General features: G+C 37.3%; 1 protein-coding gene across 1 annotated transcript; it reads left to right on the forward strand.

The window, feature by feature from the left end:
- The first annotated feature begins 4,351 nt into the window (after window positions 1-4,351).
- Window positions 4,352-10,463, forward strand: LOC104546418 (chromosome unknown open reading frame, human C4orf33). The gene is made up of 5 exons (XM_010191804.1): window positions 4,352-4,538; window positions 6,727-6,787; window positions 6,977-7,028; window positions 8,480-8,679; window positions 10,364-10,463. The coding sequence occupies exons 1-5, from the start codon at window positions 4,352-4,354 to the stop codon at window positions 10,461-10,463; spliced, it is 600 nt and encodes a 199-aa protein (XP_010190106.1).
- The last annotated feature ends 7,670 nt before the right edge of the window (window positions 10,464-18,133 follow it).

The raw sequence follows: 18,133 nt of genomic DNA on the forward strand, positions 1-18,133 counted from the left end.
CGTGGCAGCCTGAGTTCCAACCTTACGTCCTGCGCGCGGCCCGCCCACGAACCTGGAAAAGGGCGGGCGGATAGGCAGCATGCGCACGCGCGGGAGCTCTGCGGAGAGGAGGGCGGCCGCTGGGGTGGGGCTGGGGAGAGCGAGCGAGCGAGCGATGGGAAGCGGAGGCACTCAAGTTACAGGGGAGCCGAGTTTTCTTTCTGAGCTGTCCGGAGGCGTAAGAAACCCCTTGTTAAACTTCACGAAGAAACTTAGGAGTTAATTTTCTCTTTAGGAAATTCTGCCGCTACCGTCAGCGGCTGGGGGGGCAAAAACTCAGGCTGGGAAGGGTTTTAAGCCCTCTGGGAGCTCCTGTCTGTGTCTAGTAATGAAGTCTTAACTACAGGAAGGGCTGCTGCCTCTTAGCACGGTTTCCAACCTCTCTTCTGTTTTCCTGGAGCTATTAAGAAAAACAACAGTATAACTCCTTCCTGCTTGGTTTTGTCCGTATTACCGACCTCGGTGGGGTTTGGGGTGGAAGACGTAAATCCCTTTGATGAGGAGAGACGCGAAGTGATTAGAGCGGCAAGCAGCAGTAGCTTTTTCTTTGCTGATGAGGTCCGAGTGTATCAGCCGGGTGCTGTCAGCTCAGCGCAGCTTGAGGCCGTGCAGTGTGAGTGATTTTAAATGGCTGAGGAAGTACTGGCTGTAAAACCGCTTCATTTAGCGTTTGAATCTCTTTACAGTGTATTAATGACTCGTCAAGGTACAGTGTTAAAAGGTAATTAAAGGCCACCTCTTGCTGTTTTAAAGAACTTTTACACCAGTGCTATGTGTTATTTTTCTGTTATAGTTGAAAAGCATGTTTGTAACCGGCTTAACAAACTCTGTGCAATGTTATAAACTCAAAACTTGCACCAAGGCCATGAATTTGGAAAAAGCTTAGCTCTGCTATTCATTAAGTCAAGTAACAGGGCTAGGTAGACCTCTAATGAAAGCTGGTGAATGTTTTCCTTATTACTTCATGGTTATCTTTAAAATTGCATGTTCTTATATTCAAGAGTAGTATTTGTTTACAGCAATAGGCTAAATCTTCGCTATGTTAATTCCATTACACTGTAGGCTTTCCCTTCAGGAGTCAGGTTTTTTACCAAAAAGTCTTCTGTGTCTCATATAGGTATAAATAGCGAAGTGATAAGTCTCTTGTCTCATCTTCATTTTAAACACTACAGTTACAGTGGCATATAAATTAGTTTAGCAGGATCTGTTGTTTCACTGCATATTTTTTTAACCTTGATATGTTGTGACTTTTTCTGAGACAACCTTTCAAATCCTGTGCATAAGAAGCAGCTTTCATGTTCCTTACTTCAGTCAGAAATTGTAATAGGTAATCATGCAATTCTTCCTGGATTTTAAGGTATTCCTGGGCTGCTTTTATTAGAAGGCTGTATTATTTTGAAACACTACTGAAATCTGGCAGTATTTTCTAATGGGTGTTTCAGAGATTTGACTAGTAAATGCAAAGAGTTCAATATATTAGCACTAACTGAAAATAGAGCTATAGAAGGAAGTGCTGACTTCTGACTGCACAGTGTTACTTTAATGGTGTAATACAAAATGGGTTTGTAGCACTTCACTAACTTTTAGATGCATCCATCTGCTCTTAAACTTTATTCTTTTAGAATTAGTGATCCTGCTTGTGCAGTTGTTTTGTTTCCTTCTACAGTGAGTATAAGGCACGTAGAGCTTCTTTTACATGGATTCTCCTATTCAGTTCAAAAACCACTAGGCAGGGTCTTGCCATCTGTGGATACTCCAGTTTTGTGCTCCTCAGTATTTACAGCTTAGAACACACTTGTCTGCGTTTCCTTTGGATTGATATTTTCTGTATCAGTTTAAGGCTAAGTAGCTTATTGAATATGTTTCAGCAGCTATTTCTGTTGTGAAAGACACATGTTATTTAACGTATCTGAGGATTATTTGACATATTTTGGGGTTGTTGGTCAACAGCCAGCTGAATAGGAGCCAGCAGTGTGCCCAGGTAGCCAAGAAGGCCAATAGCATACTGGCTTGTATCAGAAATAGTGTAGCCAGCAAGACCAGGGAAGTGATAGGGCCCCTGTACTTGGCACTGCTGAGGCCACACCTGGAATACTGTGTTCAGTTTTGGGCCCCTCACTACAAGAAAGACACTGAGGTGCTGGAACATCTCCAGAGAAGAGCAACAAAGCAGGTGAGGGGTCTGGAGCTTAAGTTTTATGAGGAGTGGCTGAGGGAGCTGGGGTTTTTTAGCCTGGAGAAGAGGGGAGAAGAAGAGGCTGAGGGGAGACCTTATCGCTCTCTTCAACTACCTGAAAGGAAGTGGTGGTGGTGGAGTGTCAGTCTCTTCTCCCAGGTAACAAGCTCTGGGACAAGAGGAAGTAACCTCAGGTTGCACCAGGGGAGTTTAGATTGGATATTAGGAAAAATTTTTTTACCAAAATGTTTGTCAAGCAGTGAAACAGGCTACCCAGGAAAGTGGTTGAGTCACCATCCCTGAAAGTGTTTAAAAGGTGGGTAGATGTGGCACTCAAGAACATGGTTTAGTGCTAGACTTGATAGTGTTAGGTTAATGGTTGAGAGTCTTTTCCAACCTAAATGATTGTATGATTCTATATTGCTCTTTTATTTGGTGGTAAACATCATAATTGCAGAAGAGTTGTCACTGTACTTGCTTAGAATACATTTCCTTAATAGTTCTCTCTTTTTAAACAGTGGATGATAGATCTTTGCCTGTTTGTTACTACTAACACGGGACTAGGAGTCCGTTTCTGCTGGCCTAAGAATGCTGTTAGGACACACTGTTGGCTGTTTTCCTTCCCCATGCTTTGTACAGTGACTGTTTTCTTTCAGCTTGTGTCACCTTGCTTCCAGAAACTTGCCACTTGAGTTGGAGTGAACATTAACGATGGCAGAGTCTTTCATAGTTTCTAGGGCTGTCCCAGGTCTCTTGCGTCATCTGATGCTTGTCTAGTATATCATGCAGTTAAAATGCTGACTTTATAACTTAATTAGTATTCAGTTTATTTAAATATAACCTTGTCAAAAGTGATAGTCCAATATTTTACTTTCCTTTTTACTGGATTTATTAAATTAAGATGTCTAATTACCAGATCTGTTGCTTCAGATGTTCCATAATCTGTCATGCTTCTTTGTTCACATCATCATCTCCTTGGTTGTGGGTACACCTATTTGCCTGACATAATTCTAGATATTTTACTGACTTGAATGCAAAGAGAGAAGGTCTGGTGCTCTTCAGCATGAACATCAAGGAATGGAAACTGTATGGTGTGACTGTAGCAGAGTATCAAACACAGCTAATGTGTAGTTGTAAGAGCAAGGCTATGGTGTTTAGGGCAGTGTGATGCACGTGGTTACATTCTGCCTCATGTACTACACCTGTTGATAACACCTGCAGAATGTGGTAAGTTATCCTTACCATTCTTTGAGTCCCACAAAACTGGGTATCTGGGTAGAGATGAAATAACCCAGTTTAGTGTTTCCTGCTGAAGAAAAGGTAGTTACAGCTTAGCTGTGGAGCTAGCAGCTGCCTGATCACAGAACTTTAACAGGATGTGCATAATTCCCAGTCAGGCTATGTGCTGCTAGTTCCCTTGTTGCATGGCTAGGAGGTGTGTAAGGGAACAAATAAAGGATCACTCTTGTAGTGATGGGATGGGAGGGATAAGGAATGATAAACTTGTTGGAAATTAGGCTCCTGTATTCTTTTGCTTCTTAAATAGATCAGGGCTATTCTTAAACTTTGTACAGTACACTTATTTCTAAGTGACAGCAGCTGATGAAGTGCAGTGTTCTCTCTTCTTGCTGCACTGCAAACATTCACTGTGTTTAACAGTATGTGCTTGCAGTTCTCCTTGAAATCCTTTAGTTCGCCTTATTTGCAGTGACTGCCAACAAAAGCTTTAGCTAATTGTTCACATCTTCTTTCATCTCAGATTCATAGAAGATTTTTCTAATCTTTTTTTCATACATTACCAAATTGTCTGGGGTAATTTACTGGAGACTTTGTTTTGTTTATCTGTTCTCTTGATAAATATTTCTGATGGTTTTGGAAGGTGTTTATTTAGGTACTTAGTTGAAATGTCTTATTCAGAGTAACCAGGCAGGTATAAAAACCTATGAAAAGCATTCATGTAACTGTTTGTTTAGTTGCTTTATGAAGCTGAACTGTTTCAACTCTTCAGATGTCATGATTGACTTTGTATGAAAGTGTGGAGTTGTTTTTTCCTGGCCAAGCAAGTAGTATAATTTGTGCTGAAATGGAATCTGAAATCTTCTTTGACAGAAACTTCCTTTCTCATTAATGTAGTATATGAAGATGGAATTTAGAATTAAGCATACGTGGGATGGTTTACCTGTGAGCCATGAGCCAGTAACAATTGGGCTGAAGTCGGACAATGCAGGACTGCTAATGGAAGTTCATGCTCCCTTCTTTAATGATCCTCCAGCACCACATGGAGAGCCAGGAAAACCTTTTAGTAGACTGTGGGACTACGAGGGTAAGTGTAACTTTCTGCTGGGAAGAGAAGGCTTAGGGGGGACCTTATGATCATGTACCAATACATAAAAGGTGGCTATCAAGAAGATGGAGACTCCCTTTTCATACGGAGTCACATGGAAAAGATGAGGGGTAATAGACACAAGTTTCTTCTGGAGAGATTCCGATTGAACTCCAGAAGGAATTTTTTTACCATGAGATCAATCAGACATTGGAACAATCTCCCAGGGGAAGTGGTAAATTCCTCTACATTGGTCAGTTTTAAGAGTCAGCTTGACAGGGTGCTGACTCATCTCATTTAAACTATGCTTTTACCTTGAGAGATTGGACTAGATGATCCTTCTATTCTATGATTCTATGAAATATCTGATTTGTGTAGACACCGATGTTCTTCTAGTTAATTTACCTGGTCTTTATTTAATAGTCTATGATGGTTATTTTTTTTGAGCTGATCTAATGGTTATGAGTATATGACATCTAACTGAGTTCAGTTTTGTTAGTCGCGGTACTGTTTTTAAAGATCAGAACTGAAATGTAAAAGTTTTCCTTCCTATTATATCTTGAATACTCTGGGAAACAATTTAGTTGTAATCACTGCCTTAGCCTTAAACAGCTCCTTAAGTAACTATAAGCCTCATACCATATTCAGCTGTAAACTACCCCAAACTATCAAGAGTAATGCTTTTTTTCTAGGTGATGAGTTAATTTTCATCACTAATACTGCTGGCTGTAAGACAAGTGGTTGTTTTATGGTAGTGCAACAATACAAATGACTAAGAAAAGAAAAAAATATATTTTGTCACTTGGTGGTCATAAAGACATGGAGTACAATGAGCTGGATTGATTTCAAGCATGATGAGGCTGACTCTTCCTGATCCTGTGAATAGTATGGGCACTCAAACTTAGTTTCTGGGTTACTGGTGTAACTTGTGGGATAATGGAGGTTTGACATATTTGAGTAACAAAATAATTTTGTGGCACATATATGTATATATATATAAAAATGTATTTGTGGTAGGTAAATAAAAGTGAAATCCTGAAGACAGGTTCTACTCTTGCTTTAAGAAGTAGAGAGCAATAGCTAAAACATGTTTATTTCAATTACTTTTCCAAAGCCTATTTGAGGAATAGGAAGGTGTGAAACAAGGAAAGAACAGGTCATAAAATGATTCTAAATTTTACCCAAATGGAGCAGCAAATAATCTCATAGTAATGCTGTTTTCATTCTCCTTTCTGGCCAATACTATCACTTTAACCTGTTGCTTTGAATAATGCAAGAATTAAATGTTTCCAGCAGTTCTCTGCTTCCTGGTTATTGAATGATTCTGATTAAAGCTCTATTAGAAAAATATCAGCACCTCTTTGATATTATTATACTAACATTTAAAAATAAAGTTACCAATCATATCTAATTATAATTCTAACTAAAGTTTTCTAATAATAATATTGCTGTGAGAAGAACTATTATAGTTCTACTTTGTGTTCCTAAAAGGTGGTTAGCAGTCACACCTGGCTTTCAGGTATACCTCAAACAGTGATCCCCTGTCCAAAGCATCAGCCATCTACAGGGAAAAGACATTTGAGCTAAATGCTTTCTGAGATTTAGCAGTCTTAGTTATAGGCTGCATTCTCTGCTGTGAATGTATGTTCCTCTTTTCATTTTTTTTTTTCTGGTGCTCTGAGCTCTCAGGATACTGGCAAACACAAGACTTGTGCACTTCAGTGCTCTACCTGGTGTGCCTGCTGTGAGTATGATTGCCTAGGATGACTTTATCTTGGTCAGCTTTGTTCACAGCCAGCATACTAGGTGAAATAGCGATGTGCTGATGCTTTTCTTACTGCATTGGCAGCTACCATTAGTTAATAGACCTACTGTTTTTCTGGTGCATCAAAATGCATTTTTCCAAAGCTGGAGTTGGTAAAGTAAGTAAAATTCTTACCATGCTTTATAAAGCAATTCATGGTTATGGGCATTAAAAATAAAAGCTCTTGAAGCTACAATTATGGCATGGCAGTTAAAATCGTTAGGAAGTTGTCAGTAATGTGTACATTGCTAAACAAAGTCTGGCCTGGCACGGACCAAAGACCATGAAAAGAGAATTGTTTTAGAGAGATATGAAGGTGCCAGGATATTACAAAATGGTTAATGTAAAATACTGACAACCTGAGTTGTTTTTTTTTTTTTTCAGTTGTAGAAGCATTTTTCCTGAGTGACAGAACTGAACAGTATTTAGAAGTTGAACTTTGTCCGTAAGTACAGCACTGAAAAAGTCACAAATGTTAATTTGCATTTCTAGCTGTAATGCTTGTAAGAGAGATGTACGAGGAAGTCTGGGTACAGAAATAGTTCAAGTGTGGGGGACGTGCACATTTGTGGCAGGACCATATGCTGATAAATTGGCATGATTTTAAGAAAATTGTGCTCTGATCTTTTGACAGCCATGGACAACACTTGTTGCTGCTGCTTTCTGGCAAAAGGAAAGTGTGGAAAGTAAGTGGTCAAGTACATTCATAATGAACAGAAAAACTATTGGGTTGACCAAAACATAATTGCATTTTTTTCTGAGTAAATGAAAGGCGAATTTTCCTGGGAAACAAAAACGGCATTAAACAATATAGTGTCCTTCTTGTTTAATTGCTTTTTGCCATCTTTCAGGCAACTTCATGATTCCGTGCTCAAAAAAAGTTCTTATCTTTTTCAGCCAAAACCAGTTCCAAGAACGATTCGATATCCTCATCAGCAGTGAAGGTGTTACTGTTTAAGGCATTGAACACAACAAGAACACTGTTGTAAAGAACACAACAAATGGTTGTCTGATGGTGCCAAGTCTGGCGAATATAGTGGATGTGGTAACACATCCCATCCAAGCTGCAGCAATTTTTGACAAGTGACCACACTTGCATGTGGTCTAGCGTTATCATGGAGAAACACACCGCCTTAGTGATTCACCAATTCTGGATGCTTCTTTTTGATGCCATCATTTAATTTATCTAGTTGGTGACAGTACACATCTGAATTAATGGTTTGGTTCCTTGGAATCGATTCAAAATACACAATACCTGTGAAATCCCACCAGACTTGACAGCATCACCTTCCTTGGTGAATATCTGCTTTTGAAGTACTTTGTGCTGCTTCATCACACTTGCTCCACAACCTTTCTTATTCATCATCATAGACAATCCATTTTTCATTGCCTATTATCATACCTTTCAAAAATAATTTTCTTCACGTTTCAAGAGAGAATCGCAGATGTGAGATGAGCTCATGTGTTACCCAAATATTGAGCTTCCTAACATGTCCAAGTTGGATTAAATGGTTTTCAATGCTTGATATTGATATGTTAAGATTATCAGCAATCTCTCATGTCATTAAATGCTGGCTGGATTCGATCAGTGGCTTATTTTGTCATTATCAACTTTGATTGGGCTCCCTGAGAGTGGTGCATCTTTAACATCAGAATCTCCAGACTGAAATTCTGACCAGTTCAAACCAATTCTGACACTGCTGTAGTTTTAAGGCATCTTCACCATACGTATCACATAACCTTTTATGAGCTTTCACAGCATTTTTTCATTTTTGGAAAAAATACAGCAAAATATGACAAAAATATTCTGTTTTGTTTTGTTTTGAAATTGGTGCCAAATAAATAATTAAGGAAGTAGTGTAGTTTCTTTTTCTAAAACAAGTTTGAACTGTCAGCTGTCAAGTTACACAATGAATTTGTGGTCTAAAATTAAGTCAGTTACATTTCAAGACATCTATGTCCATCTATTAAAAAAAAAAACAAAACAAAACAAAAAACCCAACAAAAACAAACAAAAACACAACAAAAAACAACCCCAAAAAAAGTTATTACTTTTTGGCAAACCCAGTATTTGGTTTCAGGTCCCTGTTGCCTGATTGGAAGATGAAATTACCTCTTCTTTTTCGTCCTTTAACAGGAAGAACTTCCTTTAGAGTTTGAGGTGACCAGATTGAAAAGCAAATGGGAGGGTAAAGCTCATCTTCCCTGGCATTATTTTCCACTGTGCACTAACAAGTTCAATGCATTTGCAATTCATGGCTCAGGAGAAGGGAGAATATATGAAGCACTTCATCCTGTGCCTCGACATAAACTACAGGAAGGACAGAAACCAGATTTGTAAGTATGAAATTAGTTATTTTGTAATATAGTTGCACTATTCTTGGAATACTTAAAGAAAGCTAATCTGATTTTAAGACTGAATGCTACTAATGTTTTAGTAATACTGCTTAGCCCCGCATCCACTGACACTCTACTTTGTAGAAAGCACTGTGGCAGATAACTCTTAATTAGTGCTTGATTTCTGTTATCCCCTAGGTGCATAACAAATGACGCATTCAACACAATCGGCATCTGGTTTATCACCTTTGTCAGCTAAATCATAGTTAGGTGGTTCTACTTGCTCATTGCCTCCAGCACCTTCTGAAATGCTATTTAGTGTTAATTTCACATGATACATTTCTAGTAAATCCCTTTGCTTCTCCCCTACTGTTCTAAACAACCGTACCTCTACAGATGGCTCCATATTATAGAAACCTTTGAAAAGGCAGACTGACATGAAACATATATTAAAAGGATACCCAGTATCAATAGAAAAACTAGAATATTTTGATATTTTTAAACTGTGCTTTGGGCCTGTTTATTTTCTTTGACGTTGAGGCTGAGTTTTGATAAAAACTGCTACTTCAGGGCATTTTATATAAATGGACTAGCTTGAGAGGTCCAGTATAGCTCTTATACAAACTTGTTACTCAACAAAAAATATCAGCCAGTTAAGGTAAATTTTGGGTAAATTACCTTTTTTTTGGCCTTTCTTTAAGAAAATCTTAGCTTCTGAAACTGTTTATTTGAAAAATTTTAAACTATTCTGTTGAAGTGCAGTCTCTCTATCAGTGTTCTGTAAGAAATAGATACTTCTGTTGTTCTGTGGTAAACTGGAGAATGCCTGTAATATTTCTCAGGAAGGGATTATTTCTATTCTTTCTGTAGTACCTCTTTCAAAAAAACACCTTTACTGTTTCGGACATTGATAGCAGATGCAATTATATGAAGAGATTGTTCCTTGCTACTTTCATTGCTCTTAGTTCATCTTCACTCTTACAAATTACTTCATAATAAGAGAATTCAATTTAACTTTTTAAAGTGGAGCATCAGATGTTCTGTCTACTGTTTAGGTTAATGTAAGTATTAATTATCAGTTGGCCTCAGTGTTTTCTCTGTATTGTTTCTGTATGGTAGCCTAAAGGAGTAATTCTTATCCAGAACTGATTTCATAATATTTAAAAGAAAATGAGACTTCTACTCTTACAGAAAATCTGTATTTACTAGCTTCATTATCCTGTCCTGTCTGCCTTCATTATCCTATCCTGCCTTCCTCCTTTTCTGTAAGAAGATATCCCTGTGATACGATTTTTGGATTGGTCAAGTGTTGTAAATGATATCCACGTCACTGGAGTGCAGATAAGTCATAAAGCAGAACATCACTGTGCTCTTGCTCTGACTGCAGTTCATAAGTTGAGGGAGTTTAAAAGGTGAGTGCTCTGTTAACTTTACTTCATGCTGTGTGGTACTTGTTCATAGCTAAGGGTTTTGCCCTGTGTTTTTCAGTACAAGATTTTCAGAAAGACCGTAGTGTTCTTATGTATAAACTCAGGTTTTGGAAGATGAACACATGGAATGATCATTACATTCCTGTCCAAGAAAACATGAAAATAAAGATGAATTAAACCTCTTGAGGATACTACCTTTTATTAATACACAAACTACAAGACTTAGAACTTTGTTGTTTTTCTCCTCTTTGCAGTCATTGCCTGGAATATTTCAAAGAACTGAACCTGAAAGGACTAATGGGAGAAGATTGGAAGCAGCCTGAATCAGATATATGGAAGTCTCTCTCCAATTAAATGGATTGAGGCATACATTTGTGTAGCATTAAGGTTGGATGAAGCCATATGAAAACAACTTATTTGTTTTGAGCAAAGTTTGTAAATATCAGATTAGTGAAACTTGACATCAAAAGCATCGATCAGTCTTAAAATAAACTGTAAAGTATCTGGGCCACTTCATTCTGAATGTCTGAAGTATGCAATGGCTTGTGTTTCTGTTAATCTGTGTATGGACTTTTTAATCTGTGCAAGAGAGCTGAATCTGTTCCTGCCAATGAAGGGGAAAAAATGTGCTAAAATTACAGCTGTGTTTTCATGAGAGCTCCAAACCTGACAAGGTCAATATCTGGCTTGGAATCTTTCAGGAATCTTGCTGCTTTTCTGCTGTATTTTTACATCTGCTTGCTTGTTTCTTGGCTGTTGAATGAGATTATGTGCCTAATTTTTTTCATTGCAATCAGGAGAAAGAATGCCTTCCTCAAGAACAGAAAGAATGTAGCTATCATAGCATTTTGTGGTGCAGTACTTGCATTGCAAGAATGCTATGAAGGCATAACACTAGCCTGCCCCTTTCCTATGCCTTCATAGTGTAGGGATTGGTGTTCTTGTAGTTTAATAGCCCTCAAAGCAGGGCTGTTGTTGAAGCTAGATGAGTTTGCTCAGGGCCTTGTTGAGTTTTGAACAACTCTAAAGGTAAAGCTCCAAATGCTCTGTATAGCCCATTTCAGTGCTCAACTACTTCTGTTACAAAAACTTACCTAATTGACATTTCCCATGCTGCAACTTGTGTCCATTGCCTTTTGTCCTTTCTCTGTGCATCTCTAAGAAGAATGAATTTTTTCTCTATATCTACCCATTAGTAATTGAAGATAACTGTTAGCTCCCCTTGGGTTTCTTTAAATATTGTCATTCTCTGTTTGCCTTGTATGACTCTCATTACTAAGCACCTTCCAGTTAGATAATACTGAGGGACAACTTAGAAGTGTAATCTAAGCTGTAACTCCGAGACAGCAGTACTCCCAGGCCTTTCTTGTTTGTTTAGCTCATAAATGATTCTAAGAAGCTTGTGTATAGTTTTAGATGTCAAAATGCATGTAAAGTTTGCACAAGACTGCACTCCTGTCGTATTACTAAAAGGATTCTCTGTTCTTTTCTGAGCCTTTATGCAGTGATAACCATAGTCTGATGGTTGTATTTTCTGTGCTATCTTTAAATTTATACTTTACCTGTAAATTCTGCCTGAGAAGAAAAGAAAATAGGAATATCCTGTCTTTTGTGAAGAACATCTTGGTGTGATTATTATGAGGTGGGATGTTTTTTGTTTGGCTTTAGATTGCCTCTTCATATTTTCAGTTTTACATAACTATACTTTCAAATTTAAGGATATTAGGCTTTTTCAGATGCACACTTTGACATGTCAGTGCACTGAGCCATCCAGTTGTATTTTGCTCTCCTTTTAATTAGGCACTATAGATTCCTTGCTATAAAGTGCCATCTGTTGAAAATTATAAGTATTGTACATTTAATTGTTTGGTTTCTTTTCTACCTTCAATCCATATACAGTTTTCTAAAGAATTACATCAGTTTGAATAATCCAATAAATGTTGATTAAAATTTTTGTTTAGATATCTCAAAGCTGCTTTTTAAATTTCAGTCAAAAGCAAAAACCACTTCACTATACTTTTAGACTTCATTTTAAACAGTTTGTCAGAAAAGTGTGTGCAAAGGTTTAGAATGAGTTTACTGTTTTTTTCACGAAGATTGTTTTCATGTGGTGAACGATGTTTTGTGTGTCAGGGATAGTAAATCAAATTATTTATTCAGAGACTTTATCTGATACTCATACCCACTTCAAACTGACTATTTCAGATTTGACTTCTGATGCAAATTATAAATTTTGAGGGAAATGGATTACTCTTCCTAAATAAGTAATTTAAAGTAAAATAATTGTCTCTGCAGTATAAAATGTAAGGCTAGATGCTTCTGAAAATGGGAATTATAATGTAGACATTATTCAAGGCACATGCTGCTCCATACTGCTGTCAGATGGTTCACTTGTATATTTTTGAACGTTAAGAGTCTTTTTGAAGTGTATGTGCTGCCCATCAGCAGAAGGTTGGAAACCTGTGCACTAGCTTGTTTCTAAAGGTTTAAAGTTAAATTAATCTCTTGGTAGAAACTTACTGTGAGGGGTAGTCTCTACATAAGGCATATGATAGATGGAAGCACAGTGTCTTGGCCTATAAGTAGCTCATTCGTGGCCCATCAATGGGCAATACAGTGCTTGCAAGCATCATGGATCCCAGGACTTCACAGGATGGGTATCAGTGTTCATTGACATGACTAGCTAGTTCATAGCTTGCTTTATTTGATCTTCTTCTTAACCAGGCTTCATTTTTCCCTGTGGACTCCAGTTGTTGCCTGTCTTTACTGAATTGTCTCTATTTTTGATGGCGTGCAAACATGAAGAAAAGACAAAACAAGCTCTGTTCTGCATGAGTTCCATTTAAGTACGTGTTCATTAAGTGTTAATCATGGTATATGAAGAATGTGATTCAGTCCAGTCTAGCTCAATGTATATATGCATGTACATAGGTATATATAGGCATTCTGCATTGTGCGGTTTTTTTTGTACGTCAGACTTGTATCAGTAATATGGTAGGTACAGATAAACTCTCTAAATCGTCACACTAGATATACCTTATGTAGGATATCAATTTGATAAAATGCAGAGCTACATGATAGAAAGCATAGATCGTACAAGCACACTATCCACAAATCCATTTCTCTTTGGTTGTATCCCATAATGGTCTACAATGCAGGAATTTTGTTACTGTGGAAATGGGGGAATACCCATTGTGGGGTGCACAGTATTTGATTTTTTTTTTTCTTTTTAAGCTCTGCAAAGTTTTTAGATGACATTTTAACATGACACACTTAATGTTGTAGCAATTTTTAATTATTTTACTGTATTTGGCCTGGTTTCCTAAGGAAATGAGACTTTTGGGTTATTACTCTACCATCTTGCTTTTCTGGCAATGTTGTCTTCACCTCTTCTACTTCCCTACCACAATAATTTTAAAAACCATTAGCCAATTTCAGCTGAACCAGATGGCCTTAAAAGATACTGGATTCTGTCAAAATGTGTGGACATGAACAGCTGGTGGCAGTTCCTCACTGTAGGACCCCAAATTGAGGAAAAGATCATCTCTTAGTCCTTATCCTGTAGCGTAGTGCCCAATATTGAAGCGGGTGGTGTATGATTAACTCATTTGTAGTGCATACAGACTTTGATGAGAAAAATAGGAAATGTGTGGGAGGGATGAGCTGCTGTCACAGAGGTGATCCTAGATTTCATAGGCCTATGCCCGAGTGTTCTCTTGAGGCAAGAAGCTTATGAGACAGTGTGTATATAAAATACAAATGTATGAGCAGCTATGTTTTATTAGTCCTGCTGTTAACAGTTACCAGACATGGTGAACATCCAAGTGTGTTTTCAGAACTACTTTTTTTTTTTAACTTGGCGAAATAATCCTTGTGTTCCTGTCCTTTTCAGAAGAAGATCCTGCACAAGGGATAAGGAAGGGAGTTTCACCGAGTTTAATGCCAAGGTTAGATGAAAACTCGAGCACGTACATCAACTTTTCATGACCTCTGCAAATACAATTCTGGTTTAATCCATTTTCTAATTTAGTGCATTCTGCTGTGGGAATGTTGATCCTAAAAAGAAACAGAATGTGAGCTTGAAAACACTGCTCTTTCCTAAAACCCCAGCTGGGGTAATGGATACATTTCTATTGATTATGTAATGCTCAATACTAATAAGTGTGTTTCTTCCACTGTGGCAGAAACTCTTAATTAGTTCTTATGTTCTGCTACAACGGCCCTGGCTGTAGGGCAATAGGATTATCTGTCTTAGATAATTTATACTATTGTGGTATTTGATTTACTATATTTAATGAAGCGCTGAGTAGTTTTGCTGTAATTTTTAAAGTTTTGTTTTGGGTTTTTTTTGTGTGTAGTTTTTGTGTGTGTGTGGGTTTTTTGGTGTTTTTTTTTTCTTTTGGTTTTGGTGGTTGTTCCCCCCCCCCCCCAAATCTTCTTAGTAAATAATTGAGCAGTTGAGGCAAAATGCAGAGTTGGATATTTGGAGCCTCTTACTTTTGTGATGATCAGACTGAATAACACAGAAAATAAAAATAGAGTTTCATGAATGAAAAATATACCTGTAAAGAGAACTTTGGCTTGTTTTAACAGTTTTATCTTTTAAGTGCATTTCTAAGCTCCCTGTGGTAGTATATTTATTACTGGTCAACTTGAACATAAAAACTAGAATTCTGCATGACTCAGCCCTCCTTATGATATCAGTGAATCTTTACAGAGTTGGTTGAAAACACCTTAGAAGTGCACACCCGAAGACCTTGTTTTTTATGCTGCTTGCCACTAGGTGGAAGAAGAAGGTTATCAAAACTATGCCATGCTGCTACCAGCCTAGTTATCCTTAACCAGATCCACTCCTCTTTAATATATCTGACTTTAGAAAAAAGGTGTTTCAATCAAGCTGATAATGGTTTATTTTGATGTTTTGGGGATGTCTTTGTCAAAAGAAATCCTATGTTATGCTGTGTAGTTACAGTTCCAATAGCATTTCTATATGTATGATTTTGAGTTCCATGAGGTGTCAGTCTAATATAAAAGATAGTGTGATACACAAGATTTGAATGTTATTTTGGTTTTTTTGTTTATTTGTTTAGGTTTTTTGTTTAGTATGTTTGTTTTTACAAATGTCTTGGAAGGTCTTTTGCAAACTTTCCCATAAAGCTATATTCAATTCTGAAGGATTTTTTTTTTTTTAAATATACAGCTTGGTTTGTAAGAGACAGCTGAGTGTTGTGAACACTCTGGAGTGAAGCTTAAAGAGGAGTATGAAACAATGTGAAAAACTGTAGCTTAAGAGGGACAGAAAATTACTGTTCTTCAGTACAAAAATGCAAAAAAAAAATTTTATTTAAAGAAAACTTGAGTACTAGCATGTTCTACTGGCAGAATTCTTAAATGCAAAGAGACAGGTATGGTAGCTGATAAAATCTAACACTGCATGTAGTGACACTGCAGAGTTTGGGAATTTTATGCAAAAAGTCTGAATGGGAATAAAATTTTTTAGAAGTATACAAAGATATCAGCAAATTTTTCTCTAATATGCCAGTTCAGATGTTAGCTAGTAAACTCTAACTTTATGCTGGATTATATATGTTTTGTTTGCCGTGGCTGGCCTAGCTACTGTATTATCTGTTCTAGTAACTCATTAGGAATGCAAGTCAGTTAATGTTTGTACTGCCCAGCACTATGATGGTACAACACTATTGAATGTGATGGGAAGTTCTATGTTGCTTGTGCTTTTGTGCCTCTGAAAGGCACAACACAGAGTGTTATATTTCGGATTAAGATCATGTAAAATGCTTTCAACATATGAACAGCACAGTGCATAATTTGCTGTGCATGAAGTTTAAAACTATTCTTTTACAATGCTAAAGCAATCTCTGAAGTGGACTTGATTGCACTTAATGATGGTGCATTTATAATAATGCTATTGAAGTTTGATAGTTAACCTGCCTTTTTTTATTGATGATTCCTTCCTTTTGCTTTCAGTGAGTCCATTAGTTTACTGCCATGTCTCTAAACAGTGCTTCAGCAAAAGTACTGGGAAGTGCTTTAAGCCTGATTATAGAACCCTTATTTACACTGGTTGTGTAAACAGCTATACACATGCTCATACAAATAGTCCCAGTGAGATCAATGCAACAGTTAACATAAGAAGGTGTATCACAGTTATGCCTTTTTCCATTTGCTTGTCTATCTGTCGAAATCGGTATCAGTATTATCAGGAGAATTCAGTTCTAGGAGCTAGTTCTGTACGAGCATACTGCTTGGTACTGCTTGTTTTCTTTTCTCTAGTTTAAAACATGCAAAAGCCTTAGCTGCAGGGTCTGTGGGAGGGTTCAGGAGGTACTGTTTGTATCTGCATTAGCTATGAACATATCAAAATATGTTTGATTTATTTTCAGAAATAATGCTATAGAGTATCACTAAACACGTATGTAAATACCCTCTGCCAGTTACGTAGTTTATTTGCAAATACCAAATGTGTAAGAATATATTTGTAAAACAGAACTAGCTAAATTGTGTTAAAATAGCACTGAAAATCTAAATTACTGTGCCTTCCCTGCTGTTTTAAAACCCACTTAGCCAGACTAGTTCAGTGACTTTCTTGGAATATGCAACAGATTTTCAAGAAGAAAAAATGAAAAAAAAAAAAAGGAATTTTCAGATGTCACCTTTTTAAAATACAGACCTTCCCACTGTAGAACACATTTTTTGCCACTTTAATCTGATCTATCATTTCATGAATTCATTTTCTTGAACTCAGTCACTGCAGGCAATGAAGTTTATATCTTGGTGTCAGTAGTAGCTGTCATAAAATTATTCGTCTGTTTAATTCTAGGCAATATAAGTGGTTCACTTCCTCCTTACTGCTGAGTTTGCTTCCATCAGCAAATTAAACGTTTTGGAAACTGGTACTTTCTCAGTGCTTTATAGCTTACACAAGACATGGTATTTATAGTTAATTTTGTCTGGCAATTTAAATAATTAATTCTTGCATTAAAGTTGTATATTACTTTCCTAAATGTTAACAGGGTGGTCTGAAACCTCTTATACGAGGTATCAACCTCAAACCTTTTTTAGTTTCTACAGAATACTTGGTGTACTTGATGAAAGTAGTTCATGATGTCAGAAGACAAAAATGTGGTCTTGTACCCCCTTAGATTCTTACAACTTTTCTAGAATGAAATCTTGAGGTGTGGTCAGAGGTCCAAATTATTGTCAGGAGTTGTCTTTTATAATCTTTGAAACAGCTTTTCAGAAACTATTCTGCACATCTTCAAATGAGCTTTATTTGCAGCTTTACAGGTGAATTTATCTGAAGATCTGCTGGGAGTGGGAATATACCACTGGCAGGTAGAACTGTCAGGCTTTTACTTGTTCAATGTTGAGTGGTGTTTCTGCCTCCCAGTGACAGGTTATGTAATGGGGAATGCCTACTGGTTAGGCTGGGGCTGTCTTTAGCCTGGAAAAGAGGTAGTTTGAGGATGTGGTAGAGGAGTACAAACAGTATAGAGTTTGGATGCATGTAACTGTAGAGAGAAGCTGGTTGGGGGTTGACTTACTCTAAAATGCAGGGAATGGACCATCATATGAAGCTAGTGAGTGTCATGCTCAGAGCAGAGAGGTGATACTTTTTATAACTCTAATGTCACTGTACTTCTGAGAAGTTTCTGTGTGCTCAGTGGGAGACTGCAAAAGGTACTTGGAAGAAAGATAAAGTGGTTGGGTTTTTTAAAGTATATAAAATCAGGTTCAAGAAATTCCCTCAGCTGAAGTTAACTGGAGATTGGGAGTGTAGTAGGGTAAGCATATGCTTTCTTTACTTCCTGTTCTTACTTTTACTAAGGCATCTACTTATGGATAAAGTCTACTGTGCTAGATGGATTCTTGGTCTGAAATGCTGTAGCTGCTATTATATCAGGAAACTCAAAAAATTGTTTTTTAATTCCCTGCAGTTGCTTCTCATTACTTATTGGTTATTCTAGAACTGTGTGTTACAACCAAGGGGCAAAGCAGCTCTTCCT

Source organism: Mesitornis unicolor, unplaced genomic scaffold (genome assembly GCF_000695765.1).
Source record: "Mesitornis unicolor isolate BGI_N332 unplaced genomic scaffold, ASM69576v1 scaffold11019, whole genome shotgun sequence".
Classification (NCBI taxonomy): Eukaryota; Metazoa; Chordata; class Aves; order Mesitornithiformes; family Mesitornithidae; genus Mesitornis; species Mesitornis unicolor.